This window comes from Diadema antillarum, unplaced genomic scaffold, assembly GCF_040938485.1.
Source record: "Diadema antillarum isolate AM-2024a unplaced genomic scaffold, OU_Dant_1.0 seq00000376_RagTag, whole genome shotgun sequence".
Classification (NCBI taxonomy): Eukaryota; Metazoa; Echinodermata; class Echinoidea; order Diadematoida; family Diadematidae; genus Diadema; species Diadema antillarum.
This window is the reverse complement of record NW_027271375.1, coordinates 1210926-1233583: the sequence shown is the minus strand read 5'-3', so window position 1 is coordinate 1233583 and position 22658 is coordinate 1210926. Positions and strand designations below refer to the sequence as shown.

Here is a 22658-nt window from a genome sequence, read left to right as displayed (position 1 = left end):
TTAAGATTATGAAGAGGAGTAAATAACTACCACATAGCCATCAACAGTGCCAAGAGCTTTTCCTATACAGGAGGTGTTATACTGTACTCCATACACGGGCAAAGAAATAATTCATGTCACACTAGCTGAGACACAAGTGTAAAAGGAAGTGATTTTTGGAATTGGATCACTCAGCATCAATTTCTTTTCAATCTAAACAAAGTACTGTGTGTCTGATAAGATTGATTCATATTATCCAGGCCAGAGGAAGGACTTGATCTTTTGTGATTGACTTTTGTGTGGTCATTTACATTGGCCTATTAATATCGCCTTGCAAAACTCCTATACATTTATGTCATTGATACGCACGTATATAGTCAGATTTATCATGATATGATTGGACTGAAACCTGATGATATGCCTATTGTGTTGGCTCTGATTCCATTCTCTACTTATATAGTCATCAATATTGAGGTGATCGTTGTCTTCTTGTACCATAGGACAATGTCACAGTTACTCAATCTCAACATATTATAACCTTTCTTTTCACTGTTGTCACTACAATTGTAACTGAAGTATGATCTCATATGTCGTTAAATTTGTGATAAATACATAATTTCAGCTGCTTCCTGTTGATGAGCCGATACCACAGACAGTTGCATCAAAGCCTGAGAACAAAGCTAAGAACCGCTTCAAGAACATTGTGACATGTGAGTGAGCCAGGAATGCTTTTTAAACAGGAATTCAAAACAGAAAAAAACAATTATGTAGTTTTCTAGCTGTTGTTGTGAAGAATAGTCAAGAGTAGTCATGGGTATTAAAAAAGACATAACAAGCTTTCGTGAGTGTTACTTAATTGAATCTAGTGATTTCTTACTATAGAGTATATAGCATATCAAAACAAAAGATTGCGCACATGTTGTCCTTTTTTTAGGGCGGTATGGGTTTTTGAGATGAATTAGTCGTGATTTATGTGTATAGGTAGTGTATCTGTCATATGAGAAAAACAGAAACCTCGCCTGACAAGTCAATTTAACCTTCCTTACACTAATTGTAATACATGAAGTAATGAATAGATGCCACTGACATCTAATGCAATATAATTGCCAGTGATAGTGAGATGCTGAAAGATCAATATTTTTTGTGTGTGAAGATTTAAGGAGTAATCAATTGTTTCTTCCATTTTTCTTTCTGTGACTGCATCAGATGATCACTCTCGGGTCGTCCTGGAAACCATACAGGGTGATCCTCACTCAGATTACTATAATGCCAGCATCGTCCGAGTAAGAACAAATTGAATTTCTGACATGACATCAAATTATGAGGAAGTTATAGTTGAATGGAACACACAATTATGTATGGAAAGTGATGTTATAATATATCAATTACGGAAGTTTTCAACAAACCATCTATTGAAGTTTAACTGGGTTTGAAGTTTTTAGGTAATTGGTAGCTTACTTTCTTTTATGCGAATTTCCAGCAAAGAGCACCACTGTTCCTTTTAATACACACAGACACACACACACACGTACAGACACACACACCAACGAACACCCCTAAAATACACACACACACACACACACACACACACACACAATATCTATCTATTGAACTTGATATGTCAGTATGCGAGAAACTGATGTCAATGCCAACTGAGTATGTGTTCCATGATTTTTTTTTCCAAATTTATCATGACTATTAGTCGAAATACTGAAAGGGTAAATCATTAATTTGAGGAAAACATCTGTATTAGTACAAATGTGATCCATCACCATATTACCTACTTTATAAGGCCTTTTTCTGTGACGGATCATATGCATCCATTTAATACAGTTAATGACAGTACGGAGAAACTGATGTTGAACCAAGCAATGCATACACTGAGTAACCCCCATGAAGCCACACGTCTTTATTCTAATGTACAAATTCAGGAAACTAAATTCCCTCAGCTGAAAATTGCTCCAAAACTAGAGTACAGTGAAATGTGTTTAATTGCTTGATTCATAATCTAGAAGCAGTGTTATGCAAGTTTTGATCTCATAATAGACTTAAGGTATTCCTGTGTCTTTCAATGATTAATGATTCATCAGGGCTCGCCAATAAGGCTCTCCTCTGGTGGAATTTTCATCCACTAGAGTGTTTAAATTTGAGATTTTTTCCCCCCCCCCAAAAAAAAAAAAAATGAGAGTGCCCTGATATAAAGGGATACATACAATACCAAAAGATAAAACTTTTAGAAATTTGGAGACTTTCTTAATTTTTTTTTTGAAATTTCGGCCAGCAGGCCGCTGCTATTGTCTATCCCTGGACACACACACACACACACACACACACACACAGATATATATATATATATATATATATATATATATATAACCTTTTATAACATCAGTTCTTTCCCTTTAATCACAACTTGTATTTGACGATTTACCCATGTATTTGTTCTTTATAATGTTTATGGTATATTTCTTGAAACGTGGAATACGGAACGATAAAACAAACAAACTTTGAATATGAAAGAAAATAATATATTTTAGTAAAAAAAAAACGTATATGCTTCAAACAAGCAAAGCTGATCTAACATGTAAAACTCTGTCTCTTTATCTCTTGTTTTCAGAATCATAAAGGAGAGAACATATTTATCGCTTCCCAAGGTATAACGCTGATTCAAACTTCTGACAGATTATAGTTACTTCAGTTTTTCGTTTGTGTGTCTGTATGTTTTGCTTTTCTTTTGTTACTTTTGACTGTACTCTATGATGGGCAATGCAAACGTTTCTTCAAACCATTCAAAAAGTGTTTACATTCACTGAAATGTGATGTAGTCATTTTAATGCTTAGCTATGAGTTTTGTTTTTTGAGAGTGAGCACATTTTGGAGGAAACTATAATAATTTTCTAATATATGAACTTCTGGTTTTGTTTCATGTATAGAGAAATTGATGTAGGTGATAGTTTAGGCCTATGTGATAATGCACACTAAAGGAGAAATTCATTTGGATTAAACAGGGGAAAATTTCTTTTGCTGCCTAGTGCTCTGGTTTGATAGTATATTTCTTTGTCTTTACAGGTAATTTTTTTTTCTTTCAAGTACAACTCTATGCTAAAATGCACAATGGAACTGGCTGACTATTACTCTGTTCTATTCTATTTTTGTCCCCTATGATCTAGCCCCCAATACTGCTAGCATTCAAGATTTCTGGCGCATGATCTGGGAACAAAGAGTGAACGTTGTTGTCATGGTTACTAACACAATTGAGGCTGGAAAGGTAATTCAGTAAATATGTTGCAGGAACTGTGTACAGACGAAGAATAATCCCATGTGGCCTAAATATATGTGAAAATCCATTCGAGACCATCATACATATTGAACAGGAAACTTAAGTATTTATTAAAGGATTGGATAGATTGACTAGTTACTATTTATCTCAAAATGTGTAGATTACACACACACACACTTAGAAATAATTCAAAATTTCTTGGAGATCTCAATGTTCATTACATTTCTTTAAACAAAAACCATGACATGTAATTGCTTGATAGCAACTGGAGAGTGTGCATATATATATATATATATATATATATATATCACTTTTAAGGCAAACACTTTTGCATTTTGGTGTGATAATGGTTGAAAGTAGAAGAATGTATACTCGCGTTCAAATGAATGGGTAGATTTATCCAATGAGAAATTGTGTGTATTTTTTTGTACTTTCAGTCAAAAATACTCTTGCGTTTACTATATCCTTCACAATGGGCCATTAATTTGTCTTCTGGGCCATGTTGCATTAAAGTTTAGATCAAACATTAGTTTCTGAATACTAAATTCTGATTGGCTGATAACTGACTTATGTTTGATCACACTTTGTTTTTGAGCAACAGAGTTCAGTTTTTGTTTTACACCCCTGTAGCAAACACCACGGGTATCTGTAACAGCAAAATGAATATAAATGTGTACCCCCTTACCAAAATTTAAGAGTTGATATCATAAATCTTAGTATGTTGGAATTACAATTTAACACCCTTTTGAGTGGCAATTTTTTGGGAACTCACAATATCTTGGAATTCATACCTGTAGGATCGCTGCACAGTGTACTGGCCAGAAAAGATGAGTACCAGTGTCCGGTTTGGACAGATTGATGTGACTCTCAGGACTATTATGGACAGATCTGACTCCGTTCACAGAGTCTTGGATGTACGACAGGTGTGTCTCAAATCAGCATTACACTGTCAAGACCGATTATTCCTGTAAAAACAGAAACAGATTTGAGGTTTTTTATTTTGTGCTTGTTTACAAAAAAAAAAAATAAATAAAAATCTGTGTATTCACTGGTAGAGAGATGTATGTTTGAGAAGGTATTAAAGGACAAGTTCACCTTCATAGACATGCGGCTTGAGTTAATGCAGCAATATTAGTAGAGCACATCACTGAGAGTTTGAGGAAAATCGGACAACCCGTTAAAAAGTTCTGAATTTCTGAAGTTTCTGCTCACTCAAGGCTGGATGAGAAGACTACTATAGCTTGTGATGTCACATGAGTACAACGATATAAAGAAAGAATAAAGAAAATTCAACATATTCTCACTTTTCTCGCATAATAAAAGAACACTTGACTTCTCTCTTTCAGAAGGCAGGGGGAATAATATTACCCTTAACATGTGTCAGTAACAAGTCGAAGAAATGTGCACTTAATTCAAAAAGTAAAGTTTTGTGAAATTCTCTTTTTATTTTGTTAATATGGTTGTACGCATATGACATCATACACTATAGTAGTCTTCTCATCCAGCAGTGACTACGCAGATACTTTAAAAATTCATAACTTTTGAACGGATTGTCCGATTTTCCCCAAACTTTCACTGATGTGTTCTACTAATATTGCTGCATTCACTCAATTGACATGTATTTGAAGGTGAACATGTCCTTTAACAATCAACCAAACAAATACTTGTACCTTAAAACAAAATAAGCACGGATGCTGATTCTGTTAAATCTGTTTCAGCATTTTACAAAAACATGACCTTTGACATTGTGCCAGTTTCGTGTTCATGCAACTGTTTATCACTTGATTGATTGGTTGATCGCAAAGTATCTCGTTTAAAACCCGCAGACTGAATTACATACATTTTTACACGAAACCAGTTTGAATACATCGCAATAGAATAAAACGAAGAATATAAAGAATATTCATCTTGAATATTGTGCAGGAAAATGGATCTCTACTACAATACAAAAACCTATATTAAGATTGCATTTTCTACTTACATATAATCGTAATAAAGGAATAAAAACTTAAAAAGTATATTTGTACTGAGAATTAAAATTAAAACGAACAATATATTGTCATAATCCATTTCAATATACATTCCATCCTTTCTCTCACTCCACTGCTTTCATAACTGTATATTGAAATATTATTATTTCTTAAACATTGTTACTAAGAAAAAGATTATGCATTTCTACCTTGCAGGCTCATTTGAAAAGGCTGTAAGATCAAGTTTAAGATTATCTGATTATTTTTCATCAGAATATTGATAGAAAAAGTTAATGTACACAGTCAACAGTAAGGCATACTACATTGTTAAAATGTGCTGAACCACATGTACAAGTCATTTCAATCATGAAATACAATGTCGAAAGATGAAATGAAATCAATAAAACACGTACTTGTAATTCGGTATCAATTACTATCATCTGTGAAAAAAAAAGGAAGACGCGCAGTAGTGAATGAACTCTCAATTTTAATCGTTTTTGTCCCCATGGCAGGTGGGTGGGAGTGAAACACTCACGGTTCACCAGTTTCACTTTCTGTTGTGGCCAGACATGGGGTCACCTCAGCAACCCACCACTCTCCTTAGCTTCACCCGCGCCGTCAAACAGGCTCATCAAAAATTCAAGGGGGGCCCAGGGGGATCTTCACCTATTCTTGTGCACTGCAGGTTAGTAAAGAGGATCATCCATGCCCCCCAACCAAACTCAGCATTGTGATGATAATGGTGACAAGTGCGAAATCATCTAGCACATTCTTCATCCTTGGAAATATCGGTGATGATAAAATCAACAAAAGGATTTTGTAATGACATAGCATATTTGTACAGGGTGAGCTGCTATACAAGTCTTTATTACCTTGAAAGGGAGAAGAAATTCATGTAAGTAGATAATTGAAAAAACAGATCCTTTTCAGTTGTCTGAAACAAGTTTTGTTCTTTGATGTTATATAGCTATAACTGAATTTATTTGTATCTATTTCATTGCAGTTAAAATAATCTTCAGTATTATGAAGTAAAGAAAATGAAATAAGGCTTAAAATGAATGTGGGGTTGTATATTGGGAGTCAGAGGGAATAAGACTGATAGGGGAAATATGATTAAAATCCCTTTCAGCTGTCTAACACCTATTCTTTTCATTAGTGGTATGTGGCTATACTTGAATTTGTAATCACTTCATCGAAGTTTAGATCATCTTCGGTATTATGAAGTAAAGAAAATGAAATAAGGCTAAGAATGAATGTGGCGTTGTATTTTGGGAGTCGGGGAAATCGGACTGAAAAGGGGAACATGAGTATGATCCATGGTAGTGCCGATCACGACGACTTAATGTTGCAGTCTTCAAACTGTCTATATATAATATGTTTGCTCTAATTTGTCACCACCCAAAGAAGCTTGTGTGAGTGTTTGTGTGTGTGCTTGTGTGAAATGCTTTTTATCTAAACTCAGTCATGTAAGTGTATTATAGCAATGATACGATATATCATTGGAAGAGAAAGATGTACAATGATAAAAGCAGTATACACATATGTTGAAAAATAAATTGTAAGTACATACTCCTACTCCTGAGAGTGTTAATATAACATTATAGGTTACACTGCTACCTACAGTACTAAGGTTTTGCAACGGAAACACAATTTCACCCTTAAATCTGTGAAGATGTGAGTGAAACAATGAATAATATATAATGAAAATGGGATAAATATATATGGCTGCATAGCAATGTGTTGGAATCTAATAAAAAAGTAATAAAAAAAGTAGTAACAAAAAAAACTGTGATGGTCTCGTGACAATTTCATCCTGTACATAGTACATCCTTCGCTAACAAGTACACGCAGACCAAAGATAGGATCCCTAAAACTTCTAGAAGTAAAGGGTACGTAATGTACCTCACCTTCGTCAATGTTGAACACCCATGAAACGTTTAATTCTGACCTCTGAGGCAGATAATCATTTGCCTAAAATTGCTTGCCTTGGTCATTGTGTAGTGCTGGAGTTGGTAGGACAGGGACATTCATCACCCTTTACTGTATGCTGGACCAGCTCCAAGAGGAAGGAAGAGTCAACATCTTTGGCTTCATCAAACAGATGAGGGAGGATCGACCAAAGATGGTTCAAACTGCTGTGAGTATTCTAGGCGCTCTCCAGATACCTTCAATATTCGTGAAGTTTAATCTAACCCTTTACCAATTGAACTTCACAGCTCTTGTACCATGTCTTTGTAACTTTGAAATTAAAAGGAAGCTGATGCAACCCAATCTCATGTAGTGACTGGGCACGTCATTTATTGATTTACACAGTGTTTAGGGTGCAAGCCAGTAGGAAATACTATAATACATCATTATCTAGACAACATAATTATAAGTGTATGATGCTTATTATGTTTAATGAAGAAATATTGTTTTTCGTGCTATGTTGTGATATTACGTGAACATTCGGTGTGTGTGTGTGTGTGTGTGTGTTTGCTCATTTGTGTGAGTGTGTAGGTTTGATTGTATGAAAAGTTGATGTATACTTTTCTCTGTTGTGATAGGAGAATGTATAGTCTTTATTTGCAACAGAAAAACATTTTTGTCACTAATGCACAATAATATGCATTTTTGTACTGCTGGATGTCTGATGTCGTTATATGTTTGTAGTGATGTAGTTTGTTAGATGTCTTTAAAGTACCTTCAACTGCGGATTTGTACCTACCTGTAATTCCAAAAGCATCTATTTTGGAATATAAATGTAATCAAAACACTCTTCTTTATCATGGCAATGGGTATGAAAAACTCACCACAATATTCATGTCATTTAATCCATCTGCCTTGCAGAATTGTAATTTTTTTTTAATCATCCAGAAGATAAATGAGAACAGCAAAGTAAAAAAAAGAATTAAAGATAAATAGCAGGAATTGTCTTGGACTAAAATCAGGCAACGGGCGTTGCTCAATATTGTCTCCACATTTGTGCCACCTGCTGCAGGACCAGTACATATTCCTCCACACCGCCCTTGTCGAAGCCTACCTGAGTGGGAACACTGAGATCCCCGTCAGACAGTATCGGGACCATTTGATGTGGCTCCATCAAAGGGATGCACAGACAAACAAACTCAACATTGAACTGGAATTTGAGGTATTGCAGGTATTGCATAATGGGTTTCCCATCAAAAACTAGTATACCTCGACATAAAAATGTTATTGACCTGCAGCAAAATTTAAATATGTTTACCCATTTGCAAAATTCTCTCATATACACTGCATGGATCAAGTGGTTTTTTTCTTTTATTCATAATCTTACTTATCAAGAATTATTATAAGTATCTCTATTAGAAATGTTAATTCAAAAGTTATAACTACGGAATTTCTAAATTGCCAATCCAAAAGTACATATTTAAATGAGTTTTTGTCTACATGGTCTATATAAAAGCAGAGGACAAAATTGTGTGATATGTAAAAGATTAAAGAGATATGGCTTAGGTCAAATCTGATAAACTGACTATAATCCAGAATAGTATGATGACATTACGTAAAATTGTTCAAGCTACCATTGGAACAACAAAAAAGGTTGCCAATGACCATGTCACCTCATAAATAATATGTGACGTCTCATTTGTAGCAGTATGGTTGAACTATTATGAATGATAGTGAGTTGTCATTGGTTGTAGTAAAATGACAGATTCAACGAGTAGATGTTGTTAGTAGATACCATTACGAAGGCCAAGTCCACTCCCATTATAACGGACATGATTATAGTTTATTTCCAGTTATCACAACCAAGTAAAAATTCAAGCTTCAGTATTTATCCTAACTTTTTATCTTTTATTGTTTGTCTGGTTATAGCGAAATTTTGATACAACGAATTGGAAAATTGCCGATTCCAAGGACTTCATTGTAACGGGATTCGACTATATATCTTTATACAGTGCACTGTTCAGTTGTAATAATTAAAAAAAAGAAGAAAGAAAACCGCCAATCCCGAAGACCTGGTTACAATGGGAGTACACTGTACAATGAAAATTGTGTTGGCCAGATTGAATGCTCAAGTACTTGTAGGCCAACATTTTTTTTTTTTACCTCAAACGTCTTGCGCTGCTGCTTCTTGTGCAACGGACATAACATCATTCAAACACTGTCTTAACATTTCTGAACTCATTAAAATGTTTTGAACAGTCTAGTTTGATTTGAATGTGTTGTACATTGCAACATTTTGTAATCTCTGTTGTCCAGAGGCTGACTACACTGACCCAACAAACCAGCAGTAATGGTCAACCAACTTTCAAGGCTGCTTTGGAAGATTGCAACATTGATAAGAACCGGTACCAGAATGTCCTGCCAAGTACGTCAATCAAATTGATCAACTAAACGACATGATTACACAAATATATGTTATGATTTATAACATTAACCCCCCAGCAAAAGAAAAACAAATTCCAATGATTTTGCCCTTTTACATGAATAACTGAAATGCAAAGTTTGGCACATGCTTCAAATATTTTTGAGCGGCGGCTTCGAACATAGATCAAAGGGAATAACTCTGTTGTTACTCCATCTCTTCAACCTCCTTGGAAATAACACATTTTATCCCTTTATTACATGCTGAATTGAATCAATCGTAACGAATTATCCTTTAATGCACTCGTGAAGCAGAGGTGTCTCTATTGTTTATATTTTACATTTCAGTCCCGATCTATGTGTCCCAAGGAAGAACAATTTGATTCAAATTATTTTCTCCAGTTGTGGATCCATGCTTGCACGTTATATCTAAATAATTAAAAAATCACGATGTGTTATCAAGTAATTGACTGAGAATTCTTCCTAATAATTTCAAACCAACAAGCATGATAAATCATGTTTGATGGAGCTTGAATCCACCAATATTTCTATACTAACATTTCATGGTAATTTCAGTTTCCTTTGGTGGCTCAACATGACATATTTATGCTGTTATTTTGACATTTGTTTATTATGATACATGCATTTGAGTGATGCCTGTAAACTTGACCTATGTTAGCCACCGTGATTACTGTGTGCATGTCGCTCTATCCAACAGGAAAGGATATCTTAACAAAAAGGGATTACAGGGTTTAGGTAATCTCTATCCCTTGACTATTATGTTCAGATATTTGTGCCAATAATTGGAAGAAGCACCTTACAATGCGTGTCCATAGATTAAGTCACTGGAATGGTTAATATAGAAACATTATGGATAAAAAGCTGATATCATGGGGTAATCACATTTACCACACACCTGATTTTCAAAGTTCAAACCCTCATTAGATGTTATAAGTAGAATCCAGCTCATTGATCTGGCATTTCGTATTGATATTGAATGGCATGCAAACATATATCTGAACTTATAATCACAGTGGAGAGGAACAGACCATATCTCGTGACAAAGGGGGAGCCTGGAAGCACAGACTACATCAATGCATCATTCCTCAATGTAAGTATTCACATCAGTAGGCTAGTGAATTATTTCTGTGACGAAAAAGATCTCCTTTTCAATTCTGATATACTCAGGGGCTTTACTGCTTGATATAATTCGATACATCATAAGCTTTGATATCTGAATATGTTCCATGGATCATACAATAGAAGATAATATTCATACACAGTGTAAAAGCTGCAAAAGCAATGAAATGGACAACTCAGAACAAAAATGAAAGCCTCAATGTCTGTAGATTAGAAAGTGTTGTCTTTCGTTGGACTGATATTTGTGTTGACCTACTCTTCCAGATTCCTAGCATATAGGATACCTGTCTTGCATTCTGTTTGAGGTATATTTCACATGTTACTTTGTATTGTCTGATTTCACTCATATATCTGTGTTAGATGGTCTCTCCTATATTTCTTGTATATGGTTTCAAATGTCCAATCCTTCTTGGATGAAATTTGTTATGTCCTATCTTGTCCCTTTCTCTTCTGCATGTGTATATTCCATACTAAGTGTATATCCTGTTCCTTTTTTATAGCTGCATGCAATTTGAATTCTCCGTTACTCTTGTTTAGTATTTGTGGATAGTGTCCTATCCCACTCTTCATTGTTTAGTTTACCGTGTCTGGTCTATATAGTATGATATTTGCAATGCCCTCTTAGTCTCATGTTGTTTTTAATGGGATTTCTCTCTGGTCTGACTCTTGTGTAAAGTTTGTAATAGGTTGTCTCTCTACTGTGAAGTTTGTGATGGTTGTCTCTCTGTCTCTCTCTTGTGTAAAGTTTTCTCTGGGTTGTCTCTCTTGTCTTTTGTCTAAAATTTGTTGTAATTGTCTCTTTCTTGTTCTTGTCGGAGATTTGAATGGGTTGACCCTCTTTTGTGTAAAGTTTGTAATTGGTTATCTGTGTCTTGTGCATATATTATGTATTTGGTTGTCTCTCCCTTGTCTAAGTTTGGAAAGGGTCATCTCTCTCTTCTTGTTGGTTTGTAAAAGTTTTAATGGTTCTCGATTATTTGGCTAAAATTTGTAATGTTTGTCTCTTTTTTTTTTTTTTTGCCTGAGATTTGAATCGGTTGATCATCTCTTGTTAAAAGTTTTTAGCTGGTTCTCTCTCTCTCTCTCTTGTGTAAGTTTGTAGGGTCCTAATGGTTGACCCTCTCTTCTCTAAAGTTTGTAATTGGTCGTCTCTCTCTCTTTAGTTTGTAATTGGTTGTCTCTTCTGTAAAATTTATAATAGTTGTCTGCCTTTTGGCTAAAGTTTGTAATGTAATTGTCTAAAATTTCAATGAGTTGATCATCTATGTCTGTAACTGGTCGTCTCCCTCTTGAGCAAAGTTTGCAATGGTTGACAATCTCTTGTCCAAGGTGTGCAATGGGCTGTCGCTGTCTTGTCTAAAAGATTGTCATGGGTTGTTTCCCTCTTCCATAAGATTGTAATGGGTTAAAATAATTGTTTCTAACTTGTTTTAACTCTGTAATTGGTTGTCTGCGACTTGTGTATAGTTTGTAATGGGTTGTCTCCCTCTTGAAATGGTTGTCTTTCTTTTACCTAGATTTGTAATGGGTTGTCTCTCTTGTCTGAAGTGTGTAAGGGCTATCTCTCTCTTGTCCGGAGTTTGAAATGGATTGCCTCTCTCGTGTAAAATTTGTAATGGGTATTCTCTCTCTTGGTTACAGTTTGAAATGGTTCTCTCTCCATCTCTCTTGTGTAAAGTTTTCACTAGATAGTCTCTCTTTTGCCTAAAACTTGTAATGGCTAGTTTCTCTCCTGTTTCTCTCTTTCTGTTTAAAGTTTGAAATGGGTTGTCTTCTCTTGTATAAATTTTGTAATGGGTTGTATTGGCTGTCTCTTTTTTGTGTAAAGTTTCAAATAATTGTCTCTCTCCTTTCAGAAACTGTAATGGGTTGATTCCCTCTTGTCTAAAGTTTGTAATGAGCTGCCTTTCTTGTTCAAATTTGTAATGGTTGTCTCTCTTGAATCGGTTGAACCTCTCTTGTTGTAAGTTTGTAATTTGTCGTCTCTTTTGCTTTGTGAAAAGTTTGTAATGGTTGACCTCTCTTCTGTCCAACGTTTGTAATAGCTGTTGCTTCCTTGTCTAAAAAAATTAATGGGTGGTCTCGCTGTTGCATAAAGTTTGTAATGGGTTGTTTCTCTTTTGTCTAAAATTTGTAATGGGTTGTCTGTATATTCTGTATAGTTTGTATAATGGGTTGTCTCTCTCTTGTCTGAAGTTTGCAAAGTGTCGCCTTCCTATAGCTTGTATAGAATTTATAATGGGTTATCTCACTCTTGTCTAAAGTTTTTAGATGGCTGTCTCTCTTTCACCTGAAGTTTGTAATGGGTCGTATCCCTTATGTAAAGTTTGTAATGGGTTGTCTCTCTCTTGTCTAAAGTTTGCAAAGTGTCGCCTCCCTCTCCAGCTTGTATAGAATTTATAATGGGTTATCTCACTCTTGTCTAAAGTTTATAGATGACTGTCTCTCTTTCACCTAAAGTTTGTAATGGGTCATACTCTCATGTAAAGTTTTTAATGGGTTGTCTCTCTACTCTGCAGTATGTAATGGTTGTCTCTCTCCCGTATAAAAGTTAATAGTGGGTTCTTCCTCTCTCTTTTCTGAAGTTTGTGATGGACTATCCTCTGTCTGTCTGTCTCTCTCCCTGTCTATCTCGTCTAAAGTTTGTTATGCCTTGGCTCCATCTTACGTTAATTGTATTATTTTGTCTTCGTCTCTCGTTTTCTTTCTTGCCTGAAAACAACAATTCTTTCTCACATTGTTCTTTCCCTTACTCTTCTCTAGTTCGTATTGTCTTTTTTTCTTCTCCACATGTTTGACTTTTGACTAAATGTACAATGTCCTCTTTCTCTGCTTTCATATATGTACGTTTGACTGAACCTGAACCATTTTCCTGCCTCTCTCTCTCTCTCTCTCTCCTATAGATTGTAATTTCATGTTTCCCTTGTCTGAAAATTTATTTTTCATTGTAGTGTCTAGTTTGTAATATCCTTTCTCACTATCTCTTGTTCTAAATTTGTAATGTGCCTCACCATTAGTTTGTTCTGCCGTTTCCCTCTCTCGATCCCTTCATGTCTGTTTCTTTTCCAAGTTTGTAACATCCCATCTGTTACTCTTTCCATCAGACATTCATGAGGAAAGATGTCTTCGTGGCAACACAAATGCCTCTCCCGCACACAAGAGGAGACATCTGGAGGCTCGTCTATGACTGGAAGTGTCCTGTCATTATCATGCTCAATCGGATGGAAGAGAATGATGAGGTGTGTCATCCCACTTCAAGCATAGTAAACTCCCATCGGTAGTACATGGAAATGTTCTTCAATGAGAAAATATTGCCAGGATTTTTGTGCTTATACATGTAGTGTAACAACAAGTAACCAACAATAACATGACCATGTTTATCGCTTCCTGGTAATGACCAACCCATTTTATATATTTGGATGCAAAGCAAGACACTTACAGACGAGAAGAAGTCACTCTCCTAATGAGATGGGTAGCATTACTTCTTAAAATTTATGTTTTTGTGCCCCTCTGCTAGTCTTGTGCCCAGTACTGGCCCAATCAGGATTCTGCAAACTTTGGGCCTCTCTGTGTCACCATCACCTCGGCCGAGGTCAGCCGACAAGACTACGTGGTCAGAGAGTTTCATGTGAAAGGAGATGAGGAGGAGGTGAGTTTAGGGCCTCTTTACATTTGGTAACATTATAATGTGGATCATGTGATTCATTAGCATGATCTCTCAATTTTCATTAGATTCATTCCGGTAGCTATATTTGTAATCCAAATTGCAGAAATTTACCACCCCATGGATACATCACATTGAGATTTTCAAGCTCAGGATTGGATCTGTGATTTAATGAGTGCTATCATAGGTAAATAGGTAGAGAGAGAGCAAGCAAGTCATACAAGTTATACTTAATGTACACATCAATTTTCAGCCACTGCCAAAGTTCTGATCTCACAGTGCTAGGTATACTTGGGAGACTGAAAAATGATAGAAGTTGTTAACTTCAGCAAACATATTAATTATGAACTCTTCATATGTTGAGCTCTTTACTTATATCTTAATTCTTAAGTTTTTTTTTTCATCAGCATTCAAATATACATCCGAACTTGACATAGATTCAAAGTTACCAAGCCCACTCAGATAAACGGGCAGCCCATGGTGACACAATAGGGATAAGGGGGATTAGTTAATCTCTATTCATTGACAATAAGTTTACAGACATAAGTTCCAATTGGGGAAGAAAGCACACCAGTCAGCGTGGGACGCCAGGCACTGAACAAAGCACACACATACACACACACACAAAAAAAAATAACAAGTAAACAAGTATATAATTGACATGCGTGAGTACTCAAAAAGCGAAATCATTCATGCCTATAATGCCCCCTTCTGCCACTAACCATTAGAGGGTCGTCTGATCCCCCAAATCTGGGGACTCCGATTGATTCTGATGAAATATGAGTGGACACAGAAACTTGCACCAAGGTTCACCCAGGTTGATACCAGTGCCAGAAGAGCCCCTGAACCTGGACTCAATTTAGCCCATCCGATGACTGTTGATTATCAGACAATCAGCAGATCGGTCATAGGTTTTCAGATGCACACACTTGATAGTTGCACAATATAAATCCGACACACATCGGACTGACTCAACACTTATCTGTCGCATCTAGACAAGACTTGAGAATGGAAATGGCATCCGATGGTGAACTAAGCTCTGAGCTTAGTTTCTTTTTTGGACAATCTCCCCTCATCAGATAACTGACCTTGACACTGACCTCATAGTCGACCAACACAAACTGGATTCCTCAGACTGCGATGTGATACACTTCATTGATTGACCAGAAGAAGAAGAAGAAGAAGAAGAAGAAGAAGAAGAAGAAGAAGAAGAAGAAACCGTATGACCAGCGTGACCAGTGAGCAAAAATCCTCACGGAAGGGGGATATAAGCCCACAATGAAATCTGAAAATAATGATTGAAATTTGATGTGTACTTGAAGCAAGAAGCAAAATAGTAGTATGTTGATGTTGATGAATAAAATCGGTGAATACAATCAGGCGAATATTTACAGGCAAATCTGCAGAGAGATGGTAATAAGTAGCAACAGAAATGAGGATATCCTCACTGGAAGAGTATTTCACTCTGTTTATAAGGTTTTTCCAGTCAAATTGCATGTATAACTGAAGTAAGTTTCAAATGCTCATCAAACTGTTCATAGATAAACCAACCTGCAGTTGTGAAGCTTATATGGCTGACGATTTAAATGTTTCGATGTTTGGTTCCCTCAACTCCAGGCGGTAGTGGTGAAGCAGTACGAGCTCTTGGGATGGGAGGCTGGACAGGCCAGACCCCCATCTGTCAAGCCAATCGTAGCTGTGATGGATGCTGCATGTGAATCAGTGAAGAGGTCAATGTCCTCTGGGCCAATCATCTTGCACTGCATGTAAGTGAAAAACGTCATAATGAATTGCAATTATTTCAAGGCGTCAGACTTTTCTGACAGTATTGAGTAACTTAAATCAATTTATTTCAGAAAGATGTCACACACAGACTGAAGAACGAGATTAAAAAGAGAATAACTACAGTTCACTTAAAGTGGTCTTTTATAATCAGCAGGCCCACTTTGTTTTGTTTAGGTAATTTTCGTAAGTTATCCAACAACAAGCAAATAATTTTTGTTTAGCCCTTCAGTGAAGCTGCCTTGTTTTAAAGATAGCATCAGGGATTCCGTAAAGCCCCATAAACTTAAGTGAGAAAAGGATTATACTCACTTTGTTGTAATCATTGAAGACCAGTTTAATTACTTTGTTAATGACATTGTGAGATGACAGTCCAGATCCTAGGTTTACAGAATAATCCACTCCTCCTTCTTTCATGGGACAGGAATGGCGTCGGGCGAAGCGGTGTGTTTGCAGCTGTCTGCTCTGCATCAGAGAAAATGATTTCTGACAGTAAAATTGACATCTTCCAGGCAGTGATGAGGCTGCGTGCAAACAGAGCCAACATGGTGGAAACCCTTGTAAGTACCTGATGTCTCCTGATGTCCCGTCTGTTGTCATGTCATACCTCCCGACAGTCTTTTACAATCGAGTCTCATGTTTTTGACCACATTGGTCAACCCCTCCTTACTGTAGCTACCTGGTCGAACTTAAAGGGATTGTGTAGTGTTGGTTGAGACCTAATTTCAGGTTTCTAATTTTTTTTTGGGTGAGATAATGAGAAAACTCTTATGAAATATGAAAGAGCATGTAATTTTGTGAGGAATTCAACGTTTATTTGATTATAATTGGTTTTGAAATGGCTGAGATATCCAAAAAAAGAACGATTCTAATAAATTCCACGTCCCACACTTTATTATGATCGCTTTAATTTTACCTTGTTTTTGGATGTTTCAGTCATTCCAAACCTGATTTTCATTAAATAAACTTTGAATTCCTCTTAAAATGGTATAATGCTCTGTATTGTATCATACGTGTTTTCTTGGTATCTCGCAAAAAGTCAGAAGCCCAATTCTCATCTCCACCAATACTGTACCATCCCTTTAATTGTCCAATTAGCGGTTAATCTTGACTGACATGGTTATCTTATGTTCCCCGATGATTATCTGGTTGACTTCAATATCAACTCCTCTTGTTACATGGCCAATCCCTACTGATTATTCAGATTCGATTGATCTTCATTGGTTGTTTAGTCAATGTCTATGGACTACTTATAGTTGAATCACCGGGTTGATACCCACTTAAGCTCCTACTTTACCAGGCAGTCAGATACTTACCAGATGGATGGGAAAATTGATTACACATTCTTAAAGGTACTATGTGCCATTTGCAGCAGCGATTTAAAAACATTTCGAGTTATTACATTTGATACCATGTGTGTGGGTGAGTTCTATCACGAAACATCCTATATACCATACTAACATTTTGCAATATAGCCTAAAATATAAGAAGATATCACTATTTTCATCACTAAACCATAACTGTAGATTGTTAAGTCTAGAAACAATTTTATTATAACTATTGTTCATGTTTTGTATAGTAACAATACTTCACATTGATTACACTACTCAACATTTTTACTGTGGTTGTTTCTATCCCTAACTCACATTTGAGAACAATTTTGAAGCACTAAAGCTGGGGTCTTTTTTTTTTTTTGCAAATGGTAAATAATGCCTTTAAGCACCAAAATGCAAAAGCCTCCCCGTGTCCTGCCCTTCATGCATAAAGTGACTTAAATTTCTTGTAGAATCCCATTCTCGTTCTCGTTCTCATTCTGTCTTGTATGATTATGAAGGTTTTACAAACATCCTGAACCATTTTTAACGTTCATGTGTACTATTGTATGCTCATACATTACTTTGAAAATCAGACACAAGCTCTCTTGCTTCTTATTACACTTTTTTATCATACATAGAGCACACATATATACACAAATGGCATAAAAAGTTAAAAGTGTTTCAAAGTATGTTTTTTAAGTTTTGTGTGCATTTTGTATTCTGTATCTGTACCATTTTAATCACAAAAGTTTGTACAGACTAGTCTTTTGAGACTCATTCACAGTTTGCTGTTTGTGCAGACATCTGAAATAACGACAATATAAAAAAGGGAGTGAATACCAGTATATATCTTAAAATATGTTGCGATTAAAGCATTTTGTGTGTACATTGTACATGGTGCTTTGTCATATCAGAATAACTTGAAAAATTAGAATACAGTTATAGATCCAAATGTTTGCAAGTGTTATATATTACATAAAATGAAAAAAAAAGCAAAATAAATGATACGTTTTATTTCTCATTTATAGGAGCAATATATGCTTTGCTATGATGCCTTGGCTGAACACATGAAGAAGTTTGAGGAATATTCCAATCTGGACCTCTAATTGGATGCAAGGATCTAATGTCATCCTATGGAACATGGACAAGATTTGAGTTGCTTGAGTTCTTGAATCCTGATCATGGTAGGTGTTCCGCAAACCAACTTAGGATTGATGGTTACAGAGAAAGAATGACGGCGATTCAAGTTTGGAAGTAACTATGAGACTAGAAATGTGTGATCATCAACAGTATATAGATCATTAATGAAAGTCAACCTATAAAGCCAATTGGATATTTATTCAGAGTATGAATGGTACTTTGTCTTCCCGTAGTCCACTCAGTATTTTAAAATTTCGAGATGAATGAAAATCTATTGTAAGGGCAGTTTGTAGATTTGTGGCGAAGTTGTGGCAAGAGGACACTTCAGAAAATGATTATTTATTGAATATGTGTTCAACAACAGGAAATAGCAACGCCAGAAAGTAATATGCACAATATCATAAAATGGTAATATGGATCCTAGTCATAAGATTGGCTGAGAGCAATCACGTGACCAATCTTTCATTTTGCCTAACATGCCCATCGGGCGTAAGTTTTTACCATCGACTGCAGGCTAATGTAATGTCCGCTCCGGGATACGCACATGATTGTGGCTTGCTGTAATCACGCTGACTGACATTACAATTGCGTACTTTAACATTGCACACTCAGTTATGGTATAAGTACACACACAGCCACCTGTCTACTGTAAACAGTGTGTTTCGAACATTCTTTGAACATCTGAGCTTTTTTAAAAGCGTCTTTTACATGAAGCTTACAAGTAGGCTATTTATCCATAAAATGTAAAGAAGAAAAAGTTCATAGAACTATCTTATAAAACAAATAATGCAAAGGTCAATGTTCGGGAGATTAGTAGAAATGCAGCTCACTCTCGAGTATTCACAATGTTGTGCAACGAGCACCTCGTGCATATCAAGCCGTTGTAAATACCCTCGAGTGCGCTGATCTCCGCTACCACCCTCTCACTTGTGCGTTATTTGTATATTATGTTCAGGACAGGAAAGTAAGCGAAGTGCTTACATCCGCAGAAAGAGGAAATTGTATGAAATGTTACGGGCTGCCTCTAAGCAATAAAGATCATGGTATTATGACCGATGAAATAGTAGACTGTATGAAAACTTATGATCACATCTTTCACAGTATGAAGTACTGAATGGCCTTATATATGGATGTAAATCTATGAATTGTGAACCTTGGAAGTAATTCAAAATTACAAAGATGGCTGAAATTGTTTGAAAGCTAATCAACTCCTAGGTTTAAAGGTTTGAGAAAGGACAGCTGTTTGTGATGTGCCATTACGAAAGCCATATAATGTCACGAATGTCGGGAAAATATTTTTTTTTGGCAGATATGAATTCGTCATATGCTAAACTTTAATTTTAATTAAACATAATTTGCCCTGCTTTATTATACGGAAAATATCTAGAAGAAATTCCAATGGTAGAAAACTGTGAAGGTTGTATTGCCACAGTCTATTTCATGAGCAGTTTTCTTCCTTTGATGATCCCTGACTTTATACGGCTAACGTGATGACGCGCCACATTTCATATCTACCGTTGATGTTTATGAGGCTGTTGTTCAAAGTGACTCTCACGTACAAGTTTGTTTAAATGCGACATGTATAGTTAACCCATCATTTCATGGACCTGTAGCTATTAAAAACTTTAAGCACGGTTTAAATTCAAATCAGAATCTAACTGGAAATTACGTATACCTCGCTTGGATTTACGTTTGTTGCGGCATATGTCCATCATACTTTCACTCAGAACAGATTTGTGCTGAATATTGTCCAGTCATGAAAAATGACCATAATGTAAGCCAAAGCGAAGGCAATATTTGGATAAGATATCATACAATTATTATATTCTTTTCTTTTTTGTTCAATACCTGACCATATATTGATTTCTTTTCTTTTGTTTTGTTTTTAGAAAAATATGTACTGTATTGCTTAAGCAGTTACCGGTGCATTATGGTTTAAGTACAGTAATATATTTACCAAAATGAACAGGAACTTTTGTGTGTTCAGATAATAATCACATGGTGTAAATATTATGTACATTACTCTAGCTAGGTACAAATGTAATTGTTCCCATAAAAATGCTTCATGTGATTTAATCACATTGATTTCATTGTTCATGAGTACTTTATGAGGATTTGCATGGAAGCAATTATTTTTTCATAGATGTGAAGTCTAAACAGTTTAGCGAGATGTTACAACTGGAGAGAAGTCTGATCTTTATATGACTGTTTTGACATATGCATTTGTGTACCTTTTTGCACACTAGTAGATGTCAATTTAGGCATTTAATGTTGTATTTTCATTTTAGATGACAACGGTATATATCTTTATTTTATTGCGATGTATGTGGAATATGCATTTTTTTTCATGATATATTTTGTTAACTTGTATTCCTTTTTTAAATGAAATTGAATTAAGTTTGAAAAAATGAAAGTATTTCTTATGTTATCACATATTCTATTGCAACGTGGGGCCAATTTCTGTTCCCAGAAGGCAAAGATTTTGCAGCCAATTATGGTGTTAAACCTGCTAAACTTTTCTGTTCTTCAAAATTTGAGGAGCATATAAATTTGTATTTAATTGACATGTGGAACCTGTGAAAAAAAAACCTTTCTAAATACCTGTAGGTATAGAGATAAAAGAGGTGAGTATAAACGTCTTAACCTTATAGCCACAACAGGTTTCTCACTGAATGAAACAGCGAATTTCAAAAGATTCGTTTTAAGTTCTACAAAATTTGAGTGTATCGTTGTGAAGATTACTAATTATATTGACCTCAAATTGAATTGAAAAAAGAAAGAAAAGAAGAATGAACTGAACTAAATTGAAATGAATTAAATTGCAGAGTAAAGTAATTCTGGGAAGGTGTAAACAAGCCAAACAAACATTCCCAGATAAACACTCGGATGAATTAACACCCACATGCACACACACATATGGCAGCACATGGTTGAGAACATATAAATACGGGGTTATACGGCAGCTATTAAGTAGATCAAATACAACTTTTATAACAACACCTCACACACTGCCGCTGTTACTGTTATGCATATTTAGACTTTGTTTTCAACTTTTAAGCCGATAATTCGACAGGTGTGGAAATAATTGTGATTATTACTTATTGTTGCCTTCAGGTGATTTATTTACAATTGCATAAATGAAACAATGATTAAATAATGAAAATAATATTTTCCTATCGGTAACTCATTTTTGCTGCAGTGTTCGTGTTAACGTGTGACTTCTTGTATGAAATTGTTATATCGATACGTTAATTTATATTCATTATGCTTTTTATGTTTATGTGGAAAATATGTGATGAAGGAGAGAAGCTTGTCCCCCTAATGGGAAGTTACTTTATAGTCGACTCAGAATTAATGTACATATTTTGTTGCTTCAGTTGTCAATTGTGTATTGATAGCTCGACATTGTCTATTTGCGATATACTTTAATATGTTTGTTGCCATATTCGTTCTGCAGGTTTTTCACCTGTATACATTTAAAATTCTTTATCCCAAAATGCGCCTAAACTGAGTGAACGCATGACGTGTTAGACATTTACAGGCGATGGCTAGTAACTGATCAGTGGGAATCAGTGGGAATACTGGTGGATGATTGTTGCTATCCGTGTGGAATTCATTTAAGAGTACTTTATATATCTATTGTTGTGTGGAAATTATTTGCTTCAGATTGGTCTCATATTCAAGTAATGTGCAGTTCAATGTTTCCAGGTTAGCATGACTGTACAGTGTCGGGCCGTCAACGATTCAATGCATAATACATAAGGGCTACAGCTTGAAGGGATGGTACAGTATTGGTGGAGATGAGAATTGGGCTTTTAACTTTTGCGAGATACCAAGAAAACACTTATGATATAGTACAAAGCATACCATTTTAAGAGAAATACAAAGTTTATTTGATGCAAATCGGGTTTGGAATGACTGAAACATAAAAAACAAAGTAAAACAAAGCAACCGTAATAAAGTGTGGGTCTCACACTTTGTTAGAATCGCTCTTTTTTGATATCTCAGCAATTTCAAAACCAATTTTCATCAAATAAATGTTGAATTCCTCATAGAAT

At 35.5% G+C, this 22658-nt stretch overlaps 1 protein-coding gene across 1 annotated transcript in view; it reads left to right on the top strand.

Moving 5' to 3' along the window:
* The window catches only part of LOC139731508 (uncharacterized), a 46085-nt gene extending 27173 nt beyond the window's left edge, over nucleotides 1-18912 (top strand). The window contains exons 15-29 of the mRNA XM_071642391.1: nucleotides 602-689; nucleotides 1186-1262; nucleotides 2597-2633; nucleotides 3150-3247; nucleotides 4057-4182; nucleotides 5742-5914; nucleotides 7231-7366; nucleotides 8210-8361; nucleotides 9465-9562; nucleotides 10593-10669; nucleotides 13803-13937; nucleotides 14216-14347; nucleotides 15980-16128; nucleotides 16569-16704; nucleotides 18489-18912. Coding sequence (XP_071498492.1) covers nucleotides 602-689; nucleotides 1186-1262; nucleotides 2597-2633; nucleotides 3150-3247; nucleotides 4057-4182; nucleotides 5742-5914; nucleotides 7231-7366; nucleotides 8210-8361; nucleotides 9465-9562; nucleotides 10593-10669; nucleotides 13803-13937; nucleotides 14216-14347; nucleotides 15980-16128; nucleotides 16569-16704; nucleotides 18489-18566 — 1692 coding nt within the window. The 3' untranslated portion in view covers nucleotides 18567-18912. The remainder of the gene's footprint in view (nucleotides 1-601; nucleotides 690-1185; nucleotides 1263-2596; nucleotides 2634-3149; nucleotides 3248-4056; nucleotides 4183-5741; nucleotides 5915-7230; nucleotides 7367-8209; nucleotides 8362-9464; nucleotides 9563-10592; nucleotides 10670-13802; nucleotides 13938-14215; nucleotides 14348-15979; nucleotides 16129-16568; nucleotides 16705-18488) is intronic.
* Nucleotides 18913-22658: the final 3746 nt, after the last annotated feature.